Genomic DNA, 20148 nt, shown 5'->3' with positions numbered 1-20148 from the left:
GGAAAGCATAGTCAGTCTCTATGGATACCTTGGTAAAATAAATAACACTACTTCAAATTCAAATTCAAAAATACCCTATTAATTGAAAAGGGAAATTAAATGTTATTACTCATTATTTCAAATTCTTCAAAGAGTTATTGTAGATGGTGATGGCTGTTGGCAGGAAGTGGCCTTGCACACCACTGTGCCTTATAACTGCTTAAAAATAAACAACAGCGTGGAGTGAAAACTGTGCATAAGTCACGCCACAAGTTTGGCAGTATTTCATATAAAACAAAAGACTAATCAAAAATTACACTGGGTGACAAAAAATATACTTTTTTAGAAGTTGTCTATGCTTGTTTCAACTGAATTAGGATTATTTTGCGCCGCTGAATCCTAAATGACATCCATTCTTCTCAGGTTAGGTTTTTATTCTAATTTGATTCAGAGAAATCCGATCTGACTAAATTGATTACATTTTGTGACATTAGTGCATTTCTGTTAATATTTCTCATCCAAAAACTATTTTAGGACAAAACAATTGTTTTCCTAACAAAGTGTATTAAATGTTACAAACTTGGATCTTAGTAAATTGAATAGTAAACACTGATAAGGGTAAGTACATGTGAATTGAACATTACGTCTTCATTGTGCAAAATTCTCCATCTCTTTTCTGTCCTCATTGATTCTCTCCTCTTGCTCATCAATCATTGATCAGATTCTCAGGAAACCGATAAATATATGAGAACAAGTCATGCATTTTGATGCTCGTGTTGCATCCATAGTTCAGAAATTCGACCTGATTGAGCAGAACCAATGTGATTTTTGGATTCATCAAAATGACCCCAAAACAGATGAAAAACCGCAGACAATTATATGGCTGCTGACCAGTGTCATTGACAACGACTGATATTAAATGCTTTTATCATGGCATGTTTTTCAGCCATATTCACACCATTTAGCCGGTAGCCAGCAGTGGGATGAAGAACTGTCAGAGAATCTTCAGTCGAAGAGGAGATTGACTTAGGCAACCAATGGGTAAGATCCACGGCGTCATGGAGGGGAAAACAGAACGCAAGGAACTTGGGCTACAGAGTGGGTAAAATCCAGAGCACCACAAGGAAACATCTGAGAAGAAAGGAATGGATTATAAATAAGAGATAATCCTAGAAAACTAGGAGATAAACTCAGAGGGGCATAAAGTACAATAACTGGCAAACACTCAGGTATCAAAGTGCTGGCAGCCCGCTCCTCATATACTCCTAGATGACGAGGGATTGATCACAGGTGTGCTGCATCTGTGCTACCCGGAAAGCCGTCCTACCTTGTGGTAATACGCATGCACACGTCGATGCTACGTCACATACTGATTACTCAGCAGATTTCTTATAAAACTCCAACCTGTGGAAGTTTCGTTTCCTGTGTTTTGTTTCATGGCAGATTACAGTAAGCTTTATTTTAAACTTAAACAAAATGCATAGAAGTTTGTGTTGTAAAATGACAACATGCAATAAAGCTCAAGGGCGATGAAAACATTTGGAAGGTTGAATAAGAACAAAGATCACAAGAAAATACTCACTGTTGTTGGATCAAGAGAGGAGACAGATTCTTTTCATTTAACCTGAACAACCTCAGTCTTGTACTGAAAAAAAAAACAGTTTGGAAGCTTTCCAAACCCAACAGTGAGCAGTGGGCCATGATAAAAACATGTCTGCTCGAAGAAAGCCTGAACAAAGCTCTCTGGAACCATGTTCCTATGTGAGTCAAAGGAAAGTCAGAAAAAAACTGAACTTGTAAACGTTAAAGACAAAAAACATGAGGACATTATTTTCACCAGTGTTTCATATCATTTCACATAAATCAAGAGAGTTTCTCACTGTAGTTAGTTGATTAAAAATCTACATAACGCAGGAAGCTACAAACCAAATATGCAGAAAAGCAGGAATTTTGTCCAAACGCTTGCCCTCTCACCTTAAAAGATCCTGCATGATTACATGCATGAAGAAAGGTGGCACTTCCTTTTTGTCAATGACGTTTTCATGTTGTCCTACACCAGGGTGGATTGTGAACACCAGAGTCATTTCTGCAACACAAAGCCTCAGACAGGATTTTAAAAGCAATAACTTTGTACAATTTAGAGTGGTCTTGATAAATCTATTTTAAAATCTGCTACTCATGATAAAGTTACCAAGAATTATGGCCAGAAAGGTACTGCCACAGATGAAGGCCCCTGTGATGACAACTGTTTTCTTGGACATTTTGGTGTTTAATCCAGTTACTCCTGAGAAAAGAGATCAGAACCAGAATTTCATCTGAAGGCTAAGTCGTGAGCAGGACAACATGCCAGTTCATGTGTGTCCTAACAATAGTCTAAATGTCCTAACTGACCTTCATCTTCTTATACTTTTTAGTCACAAGAAATAAATGCTAAGAATATCAGATGAGTCTAACATCTACAGATATGTGTTTTCAGCAACATTTTTTCAGAATATCCACAAAAAGATGAGTGAGCATATTTCAAATCTATCTCTATAACAATGATAACTTAACACATCAAGTTTAGCTTGCCTTCAAGCACGCTTGTCACAATGAGGGGAAGACCAAGCTTCGTAAGCATGTGTAGAAGTAAATTCCCTGGTATTTTGATCCACTGTTTTAGATGTTTAGTTAGAAGAACTGTATACCTCAGCAGAACCCCGATACCTATACCAATGGGGCAGAAAAACTTATATTTTTATATACTTTATAACAACCAAGAAATAAATCAGTGCTTTAATAATAGTAAATAATATATTTGACACATGTATTTTTCTGAGTTTTTTTTTTACTTTGTTCACAGGTAACATTGTAACCTAATGCTGAATGAGTAAAACAAAAAGTCATTTATTTCATAAACATAATTAAAATAGTCACTAACAATATGTTGTTTACACAATACATTCTACAACTGGAGGGAAATGGGTGAAAGTCAGCAGGTAGAAAAAGTTCACTGTAATAGTATAAGATGAAATGAAACAGATTCATGTTAAGTAAGCTAGAATAGGTGTTCTGATAATTCACTGTAACGCATCTTTGAAAACACTGAGGGTTGAAAAGCACTATTTAAGTCCAATGTAATTTGAACTCATAACGAGACTTGTTGTTTTAAAGGTGCCTTTTAATATCACAATCTTTAGTTGGGTCTTAATCACATTTTGTTAAACACACATCTATAATTTAAATATGTTTTATTGGTCTGACGCACAAATGTTTGACTGGAAGAAGCCTGGAACAAAGTTGAAGAGTGAGCCGGGGTGAGCAGCTGGAGAAAGAAAATGACTCAATTTTTTGGAAATTAAGGCCATTGGTAAGGCTGTTATGCTGGATGGAAACAAGATCATCTGGGTCAGAAGTATGAAAAGTGGAAAAATGGTCAGCAATATGTGATTAAAGAGCATAATAGTTAACATTTAATTGTATGCTTAATAAACATTTATTCAAAATGTTAATTCAAAAATGAATTAAAGCAATGTCCAAACATTAAACAATTCAAACTCTTGTATAAGGAAATAATTTACACTAAATGAGAAACTGTCTTGATCTATCATATTGTTGTAGCTACACAGCATTGTTAGCATCAATATTGTCATTATTGCTGTCGTTAATACCATCAGAGCTATTGTTAGGACTTCACTGAATGTATTGCATTTTTAATATGACAGAAATAGATAGTGTGAAAGTTTGGCGGAAGTGAACCGGAGATTAACTTTGGAAGAGAGCAGCTAAACAATCAGTAGAAGGAAGCTCATCAGAAGAGCAGCTAAGAGGAGTGAGTCCAGTCAGAGCAGCTTAAAAGGTCCAGCGTGTGTTCTGTGATCAAAAAGTTAATAAATTGCTGAAAGCCACAGTTCTGTCTGAAGTATTTGGAGAGGGAGTGATCAACATCATCCATGTGAACGTTAAATTCAAATATTACCACTTCACGTTCAGTGAGAAGGCTGAGAGATGAGCAATCAGAGCAGCAGAGTCTTTCATAAAAGAATAGCATTTGGGTGATAAACAGTTACACTGATAAATCATCCCCGATTTCCTTAACTTTGGGAGATCCGTGATCGGCCAATACTTAAAATACATAAGAAAAGCAAGTTGAAATCTTAGACACCATTACCTACAGTCACAGTTTACTGTTTGCTACAGATTATAGCTTTGATTGAAAGTGGAACGGATGAGTTCTTGCAGTTGTCCAGTCTACAGGGAGGAACTCTTAGACACAGAGTTAAGAAACCTATACTCTGAATGAAGAATATGAGGAAAGTTTGAGATGATATTCTGAGCCGGTCTGGATATAGCTTCTTTGAAAATGGTCTGAAGTGATGCATACTGCTTGACCCGCTTCAGCTTCATAGCTCTTTGTGTGAGACAAGTGAGTTTGGCCTTCATTTGGAAAGACAAGTTACCAAATCTGGCAGAAATGCTGAACCTATGAAGACCTGGTCTCTCAACACCATGTTGAAAGAGCAGCGTCACTTTCTGACTGACACCAAAAGCCCTCAACCTGTGCTGAAAAGTTGCTGCTGCAGACAGTCAACCTGAGCAGTGCAGGGGGTTTATTGTCAATTTGTATTATAAGATATTTGCAGGAATCCACCTGGGCAATTGAGTATAGATGACCCCTGATGCGTGATCTTCTATTGCCTTCATATCAAAAGTAAGTTCCTGTGACTTTTGGACACTAAGAATCAGGAAATGTTTTTAATCTGCTTTAATCTGGTTAAATGTGATGTGCCTGAAATGAGGCAGAGAACAGCTGTGTCATGAGTTTGTATTTTTGTGTTTTTATGATGTAAAGCATCATGAACTAACCTGAACATGAAAGTTGAACTGTATCATCAGAAAATTTTAACCTGTAGTTGTTTGGTGTACAGTGTATTAAGCTGCACTTCACTACACTTTTTTAAAAGTCATGTGTTTTCAGTAATGTCTGGTGCTTAAAAACAAATCATGTTTCGCATGATTCATTTTTTAGTTCATAGAAATATTTTTTTATTTAAAAACAGCTTTTAAGTGATTTAAAAAGTTTCTGATTCAAAAGGATTTTCTTGTTCATTTTGACATCCAGATATCGGATTCCATTTTTTTGGAAAATGCCCAGAAAGCCATGCTTGGTTTCCTTAGATACATTCATTTTGGTTCAAATACTATAAACAGTGTTTATATTTAGCTTTGAATAAATAATAAATACAAAGTGTTTCTAATAGTGTTAACTCATAAAACTCATTATGGGCTTTTTATTCATAAAACTGAACATTGATTAGTCTGAAAAACATTTCTGACATACTTTGCAGCACTTTTAGCCTGTGACATATTTACAACATACATATTCACTGATCATGAGCAAAACTGATGGCAAAGAAACAAAAAGATGATTACGATTGTGTGTAAGTGAAGCCAATTCACTTATGCACTGAAGCACTGCATTGTTCTTCTTAATGAGTTCACATTCTAACGTTTTTACAGCAGCTTTGCATTTTGAGCATCCCTTAGGATTGTTTACCAGCTGAAGAATTAATTGCAGGTTACTCTCTGAAGCCAGGACAGTGGTAATTTAAACTAAATCATTTTGAAATTCCTCAAACGCAAGAAGAATTACATCATCATCTATAACAAGAAGATTGACATGACAAGATATATTTTCCCCCGCTATTTCACTATGCCTGTCCAGAGATCCTGCAGTGTCAGTTAGTTTAATGTCTATATGTCCTTAAAATGACATATAGACATTAAACTATATGTCTACATTAAACTATATGTTTAATGTCTATATGTCCATCTGCTGAAGATGGGTCTCTCTGATTCCGATCATGGTTAACTAAAACCTCCTGATTGAGATTACCACCATGTTGCATCTATTGTAGGAGTTTGCAGGGAGTCTGCAGAGCTATCAGATCCAGCTGGTGCATGAGAAGCAACAAGCTGCTGATCAACTTGCACAGCAGTAGTTTAAAGTTTCACCGTTGTGCCTCATAACTGCTTAAAAATAAGCAACAACAGTGTGAAAACTGTAGATCAAAGAGAATAAGTCACACCACCATTTTGGCAACATCTCAGATATTTAAAACGAGACAAATCAATAACCACCGATGTCGACTGATATGAAATCATAATGCGGTTTTCAGCTATATCATCCAGTCCTATTCACACCATTTATACATATCCATGAGCACAAATAACATTAATGAAAATCCCAGAAATCAAAAACCAGGACAGTCTGATCTACAGGTGCATTCGGTGAACTTGGTTTCCACAACTAAATGTCTAATATTACAACCTAAAGGTAGCAAAATAAGTCGACACTAAACATGCTGAGTTGCCCAGAATAGATGCCACCAGTGTTCACCTGGTTGTGCGCGTGCATAACTCTATTGAATTTAGATGCATCATGTTTGAAAATGGCTCCATTGGATTCTCTGATCCAGAGGACATGTGCACACCAAAAAAATAATATTCTTACATATGTTCAGTAGTTGCTTGGAAAACGAAAACCATCTTAAAATTCCAATTATACAAATCTGACAGGAATTAATTCGAAGAATTAGCTTCTCGTTAATCTCGTTAGCAAGAAAGTTTTTTTCTCAAATCATGTTCAACAGACAATAAAAAATAATAATTTAAGCAATAGTAGCGTGGCATTCATCTTGAAAAGTTAACACCATCTAGGATTTTTTTTGTGTTACCAAAGGTATTTATGAAAAGAGGGAATTTTGAAAGGTACATATACCAAATGTTATGATTTGAACAAATCTTATGAAATAATATAATAGTCCGTTGCAATAGAGGAGATAGTTAGTTGATGTCATCCTGTAATCTTCTGCCTTTTTATAAGAGGTACTTTGTTGCAAACAGCTCTCTCTGCTGGTCAAAGACAGTTTTTACAAGTATGAATGCTTTCAGAAATTACTTATAAAGATTGTTCTAGAACAGCAGCAGAATGACTGACAATTTATGAAGATATGTTAATCTCAAGAAATGATTTCATTATTCATTATATTCAATTAAATTATTTTTGAAATGAAAGCAGTAAATTTGTTCCTAAAAAACAAAGGGCTTTATTTACAAAGTGTTATTGTATCAGTCAGTGAAACTTTGTTTGTAGAGCAGCTGTCATACACTGAAGTGTAAGTCAAAATTATAGAGGTTACAAACAGAAAGACAGCATTTAACCACTAGACACACAATGAAATGATCTATATAATAAAATCAAGAAAAACAAATAAAACAAGTAATTATTTACATTAAAACTATGAGGATTAAGAAAACGAGTTTTAGAAGATGAGGAAATGAGGCAGCAGGTATTGTTTATTGAGGAAACACTGGAGAAATATTTCAGTGAAGAGAAAACGTAGTAAACATGCAAAAGGAAAAAATAACAATAACATCTAGCAAAGATCAATTATCTTCAAAAACATAACAATACTTATATTTATTAACAACTCAAAGATGAATAAATTGAGAATATAGATCAGTTAAAAGTTACAAAAAACTGAAATACCAGAGAAGCTAAATACAAATGAATAAACTGACACCATCCTACTGGAAATGTATGTAAACAAGGAAATGAACAGCTCAGACACCCCAGGATGTTGACGTCCCAATCCTGAGGGTTCAGCTTGTTGGTGTTAATATGGTGCTGAGACGATCCCCTCACTCACTTAGGTGAAATGGATCTTGAAGGGGAGAAGGAGGAGGGGGCGTGGAGGGGATGAACTGTTCATTAGGATCCAAACATAAGTCCAAATCGATCTGATGAAAGGGATTAATGCTAACAGGCAAAATGGAAAAAAAAAGACATGGTCAGTATCGATCTGGACAAACTGTGGCTAAAGTACCCCATATCTTACCACTTGGTGGAAATGACTTATAACAATCTACTTTCCAGATTTATTTTCACCAGAATTTTCCCAATATTTTATTAAATATTTCAAAGGAAAGTACTACAAACTGGATATATCCCGAACGCTTTTTAGATCATTGTTATGCGGGTCAAGAAAGTGAATAACGCACAGTCCACCAACACAGCTCAGAAAGAGATGAACACAGTGTTGACAAGGTATTTACTTGTCACACACACATACCTGAGCAACATCCTAATCTCAATCCATGTGGTTACATATGATGTGAGCAAACCGATAAAGTTCTTCTACCCCAAAACTTACTCATCTATGTTATGGAACCTGCTTTGTGCACTGGTGCAGTCATGTGAGAACAGGAAAAGGCCATTTTCAAACTGTTCCCAGAAGGATGGGAGCTTGAAATACGCAAAAATGCCTTGGTGTGATGAAGCATTAGGAGTTCCTTTTACTAAAGCAAATGGGCTGAGTCTGGCTTCTGGTGAACTGTCCCAAATAACGAATCCCACCCCGCCTTCCTGTACAAATCAAACACTGCTGACAGACAAGAGCTGTGGTCCTGACCCCTGACAAATCCAGTTGTTAGGACATCAAAATGTATTATAATTTTCTCAATAATGAAAATGTTAACTTCTGCAGAGCAAAACATAAAAAGCAGGACTGAAAATACAAAGATGTGTTCAAAAAGAGAAACAAATTAATAATAAAACAATAGAAATTAAAAGTATATTTGAACATTGTATCTAATTTGTGAATAGAACAGCTCTTGCTATACAATCAGAGAAGTCATTGAAAATAATTATTCAGTTCAACAACATGTGGAGTTAAATACTGTTGTCAAGCCTATTTGTTTGATCTTCTGTTGTCCTTTGTCTTCTACATGAAGATGGAGAACTTCCATCTTTTTGTCCAACACCCCTAGCCAACAGTCCATTTAAATGTCTGTCCATTTTATGTATAGAACTGTAAGATAACTGTTCTATTTTATGAGCAGCTATTTAATAAAATGGACTATTATCTAGCTTAATTAAACTACTATCATAGTCTATTTTATGATAGACTACTTCAGCATTGTTCTGAAATAGTCCAAAGCTGAAATAGATCATGTGCCAGAGGTGTTTTTGTTTTTCTTTCTTTTCTTTCCTGAGACAACCGGAACGTTAGAGTTGATCGAGGGTGGAGAGGGAGCAGCTAATAATTTAATGGCAGTGATATTAACCGGAGGATCTTCTTCCTGGCAGCTAGCATATGTAAAGACACTCTAAAAGCAGAGGTAAAGGACCAGGAGGGAATCTAGGGGGAAAGTCTTTGCTGCACCTTTTTTGTTACTTTTGAGGCAGGATCTGAAACTCCAAACAACACGTCCACACTGGTCTAGAGTCCAGTAAATGAAATATATTGATTGGAAGTAGTGTACATATTCTATCATGGTACCATGCTCACATTCACAGTTTCTTCTGAGAGTGACCTATTTGTTCAGCCTCAGTGCTGGATTTCATAGCCCTGTAGCCATATATGAAGGCCACTGTAACGCCTGAATTCAATGACGTGGATAGGAAGCTAATACTTTTGCCAAACTTATATCTTTCAAAATGAAAAGATCGTTTTATAATGTAACGTACTTCATGCCGTCGTCCAGGCTTTTCAGCTCATTCTGGCACAGATGACTGATGACACCCATACCAAAGCAGTCACCCAGTACATTCACCATGGTGGCGAAATGGTCTCTGAAGAGCACAGAAGAAGAAACATGCTGTCAGATTCAACTATGTTTTCTTGAAGGTTTTATCTCCCTCACTGTACAACAGCCAGCTGTACCAGCTCTTCTCCAGCTCAAGTCATCCCTGTTAACCACATCCACCTCAAAGGGTAATTTGATCAATAATTGCTATACATTGCTTTCTATACAAGTAAGGGATCCTCAAACCGTTGTTTTGCAAGTTAAAAATCTTGTCTTGGTCAAAGATATCCGTAAGCTTTCTCAAAGCAAACCAGCATAACTCCATCAAGAATGACTGGACAGTTTGATTAAGGTTGGGCGTGGGGTTCTGAACCAAAGTAAGTGGGTTCATTGTCAGCTTGTTTTGGGCTCTGTGCCATAGCTCATTAAATTTTATTTTTAGATTTTGTTTTGAACAAGAGTAGGGGACAGTAAACATCAAGTCGAACTTACATAAACCACTCAAAGACCATCAGAATGGAGACATCCCTTGCAGGCAGTCCCACAGCTGTCAGAATCAGGACGGTGCTTGCAGGTCCCAACATTGGGACACCTGCAGCTCCAAAGCTGGCGACAGCACTAGTCAAACTGCAAACCAAGGACAGCTTCCATGAGCATTTCTATCTCAACTACAGACACAACTGTATCAATGCCTTTCCTTTTACCAATCCCAGGATTCACATTTTCTCAATTCCAGACACATGTAGGAAGCAGCTTACCCAATGGAGAATATATGGTGGATATCCAGGTTGATGTGAGATAGCTCGGCAATAAAGACAGCAGCGATCACTTCGTAGATCGCCATCCCATTCATGTTGATGGTGGAGACGATGGGCAACGTGAGACGGCAGAATCTCACATCGACCTTCATGTTCTCTTCACAGCACTGAAGAGTGATAGGCAGAGTGGCAGAGCTTTGGCAAAAAGCACATCCTTTATTGGTTCATATGTACACGAGAAAAGTGTCAATCTTTGACAATAAACAACCTAAACATCTCACCTGGATGCCATCATAACTGCATTTACCAAAGCTCTGTAGCTATGCCGAAAGACCATAAAAGGGTTCTGTCTGGTGAACACAAAGTAAACTAAGGGAAGAACAACGAGGGAGTGAAGTGCAAACCTGAAAGAGACAACAAAGTCATGCTCAGTGTTAAAGACATCCAAAGCAAAACCATTCACTAACCTTTGTCTTTGACATTTCTATATATATTTTGTCATGGTTAAAACAGACAGTTCAGTGTGTTTGGGGGATTGTTTCCACTAGCTTTGCTCGTTCATAGAACCAATATTTCTCACATTCTTCTTTGCAAAATAGCATAAGCTTTACAACTTGCCACAGATTATCAAATGAATATGGGTCTGTACTTTGAATAGGCAATTCTAGCACATGAATAAGACGCAATGTAAAGCAATTTCAATCCTCTCTTTTGCTGCAGGTTTAGAGTCGTTCTGCTGATAGGAGATGTGTCTTGACACAGTCTAAAGTCTTTGCTGCCTCTAATGAATAATAATAATTTTCTTTCAGGATTGAGCTATATGAAGGTCAAACCTTAGCCCTCTTTCCATGAACTCTGACTAGCGTTCCTGTCCCTGATGAAAAGAAACATGTCATAGCATAATGCCGCCACAGCTATGTCTGACTAAGGGTAATGGTGATATTATGGGAATTTGAAGTTTTAGTTTTCAATCACATTTTCTGTCGCAACAACATCTACTTTAGTCTGATCTGAAAGCTTGGGATATTGTTTTACAAACTAACCCTGCTTTGTAAAAACTTTCTTGGTCTTCATGATGCTTTTTGTTCACTAATTTTCTCTGACAAACCTAACATTGTTACGTTAGTTACGACCCTTTTCCACTAAACCGGCTCTAACCGGCATGGTCCTGGTCTGCCCTGCCCAGATTCATTTTCATTAGCAAATTTGGTACAGGTCTGCCTGGCTGCTCTCAGATTATTGTACCTACTTTAGGGTAGTACCATCCATAACTTGCCAGGTACGGCACTAAAGTGATTTGATTGACAGCTGACTACACTACATTCTTTAATTGGTTCATGATTACCTCATGGCAAACTCCAAATAACCATTGCAGTTTACCTATGGACCACAAACATACCGTCTGCTATCAGACAGCTGCTAAGTACTGAGGAGCAAATATAAGTTTAATCACAAGCAGGGACAGGAACACATGCATTAAGTTTTGAAGCAGATCTCTAAATAACGGGAAGCAATGAAGAGAAATGGTGCAGCTGTGGTTAGCTTTCTGACGATGCTGCAGTTTGGCACCCACACTGACACTACATAATATAGTGATGCAAATAAAAAAAAAACGTTCATGCACCGGTACTGGTTTACATCTTTTGACCGCTTTACCTAAATCCAAAAGGTTGCGCATTTTTTTAAAAAAATTGCTAGAATGTATTTAGCAAAATAATCAGCTGATCTGAGTCTTTATCGTTATCTTTGGGCCAGCAATTAATTTATATAAGATAAAATTAAATATTTGGGTTTATTTGTGTCTATCAGAACTACAAGCTCAGGTTATCCATTTGTGGTATGTTGGTACAGGTTCACCTTTAAGGTGAGTGGTGGGCAGCACCTCTGCGTTTGCCTAAGACTGAGGAAACCCAGAGGACTATGGCAAATGATACAAGTTTTACGTGTGTGGGGTCGGTTGGACCCCATTTCTTTTTTTAAGGATTTTTCTTGGCTCTAGGGACCTTCACCTGACAGTCAATTGACAGGAAAGTGGGCAACGAGAGAAGGGGGAAGACATGCAGCAAAGGTCGCCAAAGCGACCTTTGCTGCATCGAACCCGGCTGTCGCGGGTTCGATGCAGCAAAGGGAATCGAACCCGCGACAGCCGCGTCGAGGACCAAGGCCTCCACATGCGGGCCGTGCCCAACTCCTGCGCCACCACAGAACACACCCAGGACCCCGTTTCTAAATACAAGGGTTGAGTCAAGTGTGTAGGGTGCGCACGCACACAATTGTATTGAGCTGCGGAGGCGGCGTGGTGCGGATTTCCATAATCCTGTTGTCCCTCAAGTGTCTAGTAATTGTTTTCAGGTTAGTTTTGTGATTTCCCTTCTGTTTGGATTTTAGATTAGTTTGTAGTGATTATGCTTCCTTTGGGTTCAGGATTGTGGTTGGGTTGGTGGTCTCGTTCTGCTCCCTGGGAGTACGTGTGTTCAGGCACTTGTCGTGGGCGTGGGGTTCTGAACCAAGGTAGGTGGGTTCATTGTTAGCTTGTTTTGGGCTCTGTGCCATAGCTCATTAAATTTAATTTTTAGATTCTTAGTTGTTAGGGACTTGGCGGTGGGTTGCTTGTGGCTCCCCCACCCTCCTCCTGCCGCGGGCCTAGCCTGAATGTTTGTGGTGCGTGGGGAGCGCAGCCACGTCAACGCCATTGTTTTGTCTTTGTTTTTGTTTTTTCATGCCTTTTTCATCTGGGTGTCATTTACCCAATTCATTTATTTTTATTCAGGTCAGTGTTCAACTGTTCATGGTAAGTCCTTATTTTTCACCATGTTTATTTACGGTTTATAGTTTTTCTTTTGCATGTAGGTTTAATTTGTCATTGCTTGTATGATTTGTTTTGCTATTTTGTTTGTTCGTTTGCTTAGCCTGTCCTGCTTTTTGCTGTTCGTTTGCTCTGCATTGTTTTGTTTTTTTGTTGTTTTGTTTTGTATGCCTTTCTTTGCTTAGTTATTAATTGGGTTTGAAAACAGAACTTGCTGCTGAATAGTTGATATGCAACTATGGGTATTCCGTGAAGTTTGTAAGTTGCTTTTTATGTATATATTCTATTGTTGTAGGCCTATTTTAAACTTTGGAGAAAAAAACCCATCAATTTTTGAAACCTTATAATCCACCTCTCTTTGTTGTCCTGACCTGGCGTAGCCTTTTTTCCTTCATGCAGCAAAGGTTTTGTAGATATTAAAAGCTGAATAATCCTGCGGCCAAGATCCCAGGTGGCATTGTTGGTTGTAATAATTTAAAATTTAAATAGCAGGCGCCACACATCGTTGAGCACTGCAACAATCATCAGTGGAGAGTTGACCACAGCCCACCCACAATAGCGAGAAACGGAGCATATAATGGAGAAGTTCACTCCCTAAGGTATAATTGAACCGCTCATTAACTGATTAGTGCACGACTTGCCAGTGGAAAAGTCTATGACAGGGAACATAATTTTGTATCAGTTACGTCTCAGTGCTATTCTACGCCTAGAAACTAAAAAGGCTGACTAACAGAGTTTGGTTTGTTAGGCCTAACAGAACATCTGAAGGGAACGGCTTTAACTGGACTTGTTGGTTGGGGGCATAGGAGTAAAGCGATAGACAATGATTGTATTCATAAGCACTGATCTTTTCCCTGAAATTAGTGATGCTGTTCTGCAAATACATTCAATGCAACAAAGCTGAAGCAGACGCAGTGGACATACCCTAGAAAAAGCACCAGTATGAGCTTTCCAAGTTTAAAGACAGCATTCCAGTCTTCAATTTGAAACACGTGGCCTATCATCAGGAAAAAAGTTCCAATTGGCATGTACCTGAAGCAAAAAATAAACAAGCTTAAGTAAAACAGATGTTTCAAATGTATTTTAACAAACTGTTTGTTAAGAAAGAAAACTGCTGTCCTATTTACATACAAGTACTGAAACCACATTTCAATCATACAGTACTGGTGATTTACTCTCGTGCTTGACCTGAACTAATTAAGGAAATGTCATTACATTAAAAAAAAATCTAATTTTATAAAAGAGTGAAATTATGCACTGTTTGATCTTACCACAGGATATACTTGAATATGATTTTTATTGCATCGTTCATTTCTCTAGCGGCCTTCACAGTAACTTTTGCCTGGACTCCCACCCTGTTTAACAGGATGCCGACAACGAAAGACCAGGTGATCAGTCCTAGCATGTTGGCTCCAGCAACATAACGGCCCATCAGTTGCATCGTCGAGTCATTGGCCCCCTAGAAACACAGATATACTGGCTTTAACGCTTTAGGACAGAGGTGCCCAAAGTCGGTCCTCGAGGGCCGGCATCCTGCATGTTTTAGTTATCTCCCTAATGGTATTAACAATCTTTTCAGCTTGTCTGTGTTCTTCTTAGACCTTCTAATGAGCTATTATCTGATACAGATGTGATAAACCAGGGAGAGAACTAAAACATCCAGGATGCTGGCCCTCGAGGACCGACTTTGTACACCCCTGCTCTAGGAGCAGTTTTGTAGGAGTGCCACACGTTGTTGGACAATGCATATCACTTTTCTGCAATAAGTCACACGAAAGGCTTAAACTTTGATGTATTTTATTTGGATTTGTTTTGTGAATGACCAATCCAAAACATTGCATAGTTGTGAAGTGAAAAGAAGGAAATTCAAGGGTTAAAAAAAACTTTGCATATAAAAAGAATTTTAAAAAAAGTGTATTTAGCTTAACTTTCTGTAAACCCGTCAGTAGCCCTGACACTACCATGTGTGTTAATTTGCTTTTCTTCTGCAAAGGCAGGAAAGCCGCTCAGACATTTTATGGGGAGATGGATGGAGCTAAATCTATTAAAATCTAAGATGAAAGTTGGGACAGATCTTCCGCTTGCAGTAGAACAGACACTACTGTCTGCATTTTTAATATGCAGGGGAGATGGGGAGTAATGAGCCAACAATGAGGCTCTAATGGCCCATCAATGAGTACTCAGACCACATTTAGGACTGACTCCCCAGTGCTTCAACACAAGTCTGTCTATCACACATGTGTCAAACTCAAGGCCCGCGGGCCAAATATGTCCCCCCCCCCAGCCTTCTATAAGCCCATGATCGACTTAAAATAGGTTTTGAGCACGAATTGACTACAAACTACATCTCCCATAATGCATTCCGATTGTTACCAGCCAACGTTACGGCTTCTCGCCACTAGAGAGCAGCAGAGTCACCTCAAACTGCTTATTGAGTTTACCAGCGAATAAAACTGATACATCCACAAGCTAACATCAAAATGTCCAAGAAAAGAAACATCGATTTACAAGTAAGACTGTGAATGAAGATGTGTGTGTGTGTTGGTGTCAGGCTGCAGGTCGCGCTGGACTTTTTTTTTTATCCGTCATCTTGACCGACAACATAAAAAAATTGTTCATGTACTATTTTTATCCGTGAAATTACAATCATATTAACATCGGCTATTTAGCCGCATTTTCTGCGGTTTAGTTAATATTCACCATGAATCCAGATCCCATCACAAATTAAGCAGGTAAATGCATCTACATTTTTCTCCGTAGTGACACAAACCACTGACTGTGGCCCCAATAACTTTTAATAAATTAAATTAAGCGACTTCACTTAAATTCGCATCACTTCACCCGCTGGAGTTTGAACGCACTTCCTCCTGGTCCCCTGCAGAAAAATCTGCGCTAATTCATCAGTCAGTTGGATCCGTCTGATCCAAACAGATCAGCTGAACTCCGAGTGTTTTACCCTGTGCGCGGTCCGGGCGTGCCTTTTTACCAGGATTTATTTATTTTATTTATTTTTTTATTTTTTGCGTGTTTTCACTTCTCCGAAACGGACAGATGTTACGTCTGCAGCGCTCCTCCAGAACGCCGCTCCCCTGGGTAACGTGCACCCAGAAGGCTCCATTTGTTAAATCTTCTGGATGAGTTACTTCCAGCAGTTTTTAATTCTTTGCAGCGGCGGAGCCGCTTCCGCAGTGGTTGAGCAGCGGACTGCGCATGTTACAGTCTAATTAACTTCTGCGTCGTCATTTATTTCCTCAAGATAAACTGCCGGCTCCTCAAACGGATTAACACAACGTTGCATTCTCTTTAGTTTTCTCTGGTCTGTATGGAGACTTGAATTTAACGCACCATTTCAACCAAAGGTTTTGAATGCGCTAACTAACCAGACGCTCCAAAGCGTTATTTAACAATATAAGGTGTTGTTTAATCTATTTTTAACATTGTATTTTCATACATTTATGCTAGGGCTGAAAAGTCTGGTTTTCCAGAGCTACCATCTGCAACTTTAGATGTGTTCCTTCTCCAACACCTGGATCATAGACTCATTTTAAGACTGAGTTGCTATTAATGAGGGAAGTCAACCTTTTGTCTGGGGTGTTTTAGCATGGATGCATCTAAAAGTTGCAGCGTGGAGGACTGTACCTGGGAACTCCTGAGTTGTACCGTCAATGTGGCCCGTTGAGGGTGGCCAATATGCTGAAGTGGCCCTCGGTGCAATTGAGTTTGACACCCCTGGTCTATCAGATGTTGTCCAAGTGTGCTGTTTGGAGATGCCAAATGGAGACTCCGAATGGCACACTTGTACAGCCTCATAAATAAATATGTCCAAAATTACACTTTTTTTGTGCTATTTTGACCATTATAAAGACCTTTGGGAAGTGCTCCAGAATAAAAACAAAGATCAGAAGAAAATACTCACTTTTATTGGGTCAAAGATGATGGTATTGTCTTGTGGACTGATGTCAATAACCACTGTCTGGTACTGGGAGAAAATAGAAATTGTTTGGAAACTTTCCAAACTCAATATGGAACGTTACACAGTGAGTTGTGGCGTGGAATAAAAACATACATGCTCAAAGAAAGCCTGAACAAAGCTCTCTGGAATCATGTTCCTATTAGAGTCAAAGGAGAGTCAGAAAAAAAAAAAGAACTTGTAAACGTTAAAGACAAAAAAACAAAAAAAAAAACACGAGCATATTATTTTCACCACTATGAGTTTCACCTTAGGAGTTTCAAATTATGAATTTCATATAATTTCACACGAACTAAGCTAGTTTTGTTGGTTGTCAGAGACAATAAAAATCTCAATTTTTACTCATCTATGTAGAAAACTGTATAAGCAGGAATTTTGTCTAAACACTTATCCACTCACCTAAAAATATCCATGAAAACCAGATGCATAGAGTATTCTGGGACATGCGATTCAGAATATTCAGCTTTTGATTCCGTACCAGGCTCAAGCGTGATCACTAGAAACAGTCCTGCAACAAAAACAATTACACAATACACACTGGCGGTCTTAATGTACCTATTTTAAAAACGGTTACGTTACCGAGAACTACAGCCAGAGTGGTAGTGCAACAAACGTAGATTAATATGTAGACGGCTGTTTTCCCAGACAATCTGGTGTTTAATGCAGTTACGCCTGAGAAAAGAGACGAGAATCACAAGTAAACCTGGGGCCTGAGCAATGAGAAAGACAACACACCGGCTCATAACTGTTCAAGTGGAAGTCCAAATGTCCTAAGCGATCTTCATCTTTGAACACGTTTTAGTCACAAGAAATAAGTGGTGAGAGTTTGAGACGCATTTACACAGAGTATCCAGGTGAGTTGAGTATCTAGATTCATATTTAGCTTGCCTGCAATCACGCTTGTCACAATGAGGGGCACAGCGAACATCTGAAGCAGGTTTAGAAGCACATCTCCTGCCATTTCAAGCAACAGTCTTGTGCCTTCAGATACACTAAAGCGAAATTTCAGCAAAGCCCCAGTGCCTAACCCTGTGGGGGGGAAAAAATGACAAATATAATTGATATGTAAAAAAAACAACCCATCAACCTTATCTATGGTATACTTTATAACAGCTACAAGAAACAATTGGGAGTGTTTTAATGTAAATGATACATTATATACCTTGTAGACATGTTTTTCAAAGTTTTTTGTTTTTTTTTCCCACTGTTGTACTGTTCTGTACTCTTGTACTGATCAATATTAGCCGATACTTTTGGGCTGAAAACGTGTGAAAATGACATTGAAAAAAACAAGCACTTGAGTTTTTGAGGCTCGCTCCATATAAAACCAGACATCTGGTCCAACACCGTTATGTCTGGATGCTCTGGGTCCAAAGCCCAACAAGGTGCCACAGGTTATTTTGTCTGCAGCATGTTCCACAAATTGTGAGTGCAAAAGATGTCTGAGTGCTTAGCACAGCCGGACTGCTGACAATATTTATTTGATAAAAACAAAACGAAAATCACCACGTTAAACTTTAATACTGTACCATGTTAATGAAGAAACAAAAGTGAAATTCAACATCCACCAGAGACCATAAAACCGACATGTTGCCACTTATGTTGAATATTGATACTGAATATAAAACAAATAAAGACAAATCACCCTCCCCTCCTCATATTTCCTTTGTGGGTTCATATAAAACTTATTCATTTTTTACAATAACAATTCAGCACTCATCATACGTATTCTTGGATTCAGAGCCAGTCCTAGGCACCCTGGGCGAACCACCTCTCCATCGCCCTTCCCTCCACAAAGTTGTAGGGTGGGTGGAGGTTATGTGTTTTGCATTAGGCACTCACAGTGGGTCCGAATTCAGGGTTTGCATCCTTTAAAGAACCCTGTCTATATATGTCGACATTAAGAGAGAAGCTGTAAATTCGGACAGCCCTAGCCTTCAGCTAGCCCTCCAGCCTCCACCTCAGCGTAACTTGTGTTGCCCAACAACCCTGATGGCGTGAAGCACAGAGCGATGAAAACGGAGCCTGAAGTTTGTTTTTTTGAGCAATGTATGACTCCTGGCACCTGTTTTATTCTTCCCCTTTTGTAGTAAAGGCTGTTCCATAGTACAAAGAAATATGCTAGTTTGATTCTAAAATGTTCAAACATGCATAGTGCATTTCTGCCAGGAATAAATATAAGAAAATTATTCATTTTCAAATATAACGCTCTTCAGCTCTCAGATAAGACATTACAGCTAAGTGAAACTATTATGTTTAATCTCTGCAATGGACTGGTGACCTGTCCAGGGTGCAGCCCGCCTCTTGCCTGTTCACTGCTAGAGATCGGCACCATCACCCATGGCGACCGCACAAGGGATAACCGTGTTGAAAAATGGATGGATGGAACTTTAATCAATTATAAATTCAACAGTAAACCAAGCATTGTGCTGCTAGATATTTATTGATGTCTTTCCAATTGCTATGTCCATGTTATAACATCAATAAGCTAGTTTTGATAAAGCAAAAAAAAAAAAAAAAAAGCAATATGCTGCATATCTATGGACAGAGAAACTAGTAAAAGTGTTCAATATTTACTGAACATGTCCACACTGCCATTCCCCTGTCCTTTCATGACCAACAAATCACTTCATATTCAAACTTCAGCTACAGTTCAGTAGTGTCGGAAGAAAATACAAGATATTAAACATTTTGTTGGCTATTAAGATTTCACATTTCAAATATGCTTTAACTAATCTGAGTTAAACCTGCCATGGTAACCTGGCTTGTTTATATGCAAGTTTAACTGCTAACCTCCAACTCATGCAGCAGCAATCCTGCCCGAAAAATAAAACAATAAGAAATCACAGGATAATCAGCAGTAGAAAAAACATGTTTGTACTTACCCAAGGCAATCATAGTCAGAATGGACCCCTGAAATATGCTGGATTTTTTTGTCATTGTTTCACAGTGAGCTGAGACAGATGGGTCAGTCTCTCACACCTGTTAAAGATGATCAGTTGCCGTTGTGTGTCCAATGCTGACATTTGTTCCCCTTTATAAAAAATGCCCTGAAAAACATGTTT

At 38.4% G+C, this 20148-nt stretch overlaps 1 protein-coding gene across 1 annotated transcript; it reads right to left on the bottom strand.

Annotated features, from left to right (window-relative positions):
• Positions 1-7492: 7492 nt before the first annotated feature.
• Positions 7493-20148, bottom strand: LOC103467142 (excitatory amino acid transporter 3-like). The gene is made up of 13 exons (XM_008413241.2): positions 19969-20148; positions 17972-18112; positions 17663-17755; positions 17483-17591; positions 17180-17222; positions 17030-17092; positions 14385-14572; positions 14038-14145; positions 10589-10711; positions 10308-10502; positions 10042-10176; positions 9491-9595; positions 7493-7780 (listed from the first exon to the last, which is right to left on the bottom strand). Exons 1-13 carry the CDS (start codon positions 20021-20023, stop codon positions 7663-7665), a joined length of 1476 nt encoding a protein of 491 aa, XP_008411463.2. The 5' UTR covers positions 20024-20148; the 3' UTR covers positions 7493-7662.

Source organism: Poecilia reticulata, linkage group LG7 (assembly GCF_000633615.1).
Source record: "Poecilia reticulata strain Guanapo linkage group LG7, Guppy_female_1.0+MT, whole genome shotgun sequence".
Classification (NCBI taxonomy): domain Eukaryota; kingdom Metazoa; phylum Chordata; class Actinopteri; order Cyprinodontiformes; family Poeciliidae; genus Poecilia; species Poecilia reticulata.
The sequence above is the reverse complement of the archived record's forward strand: the minus strand, read 5'-3'. Positions and strand labels throughout refer to the sequence as shown.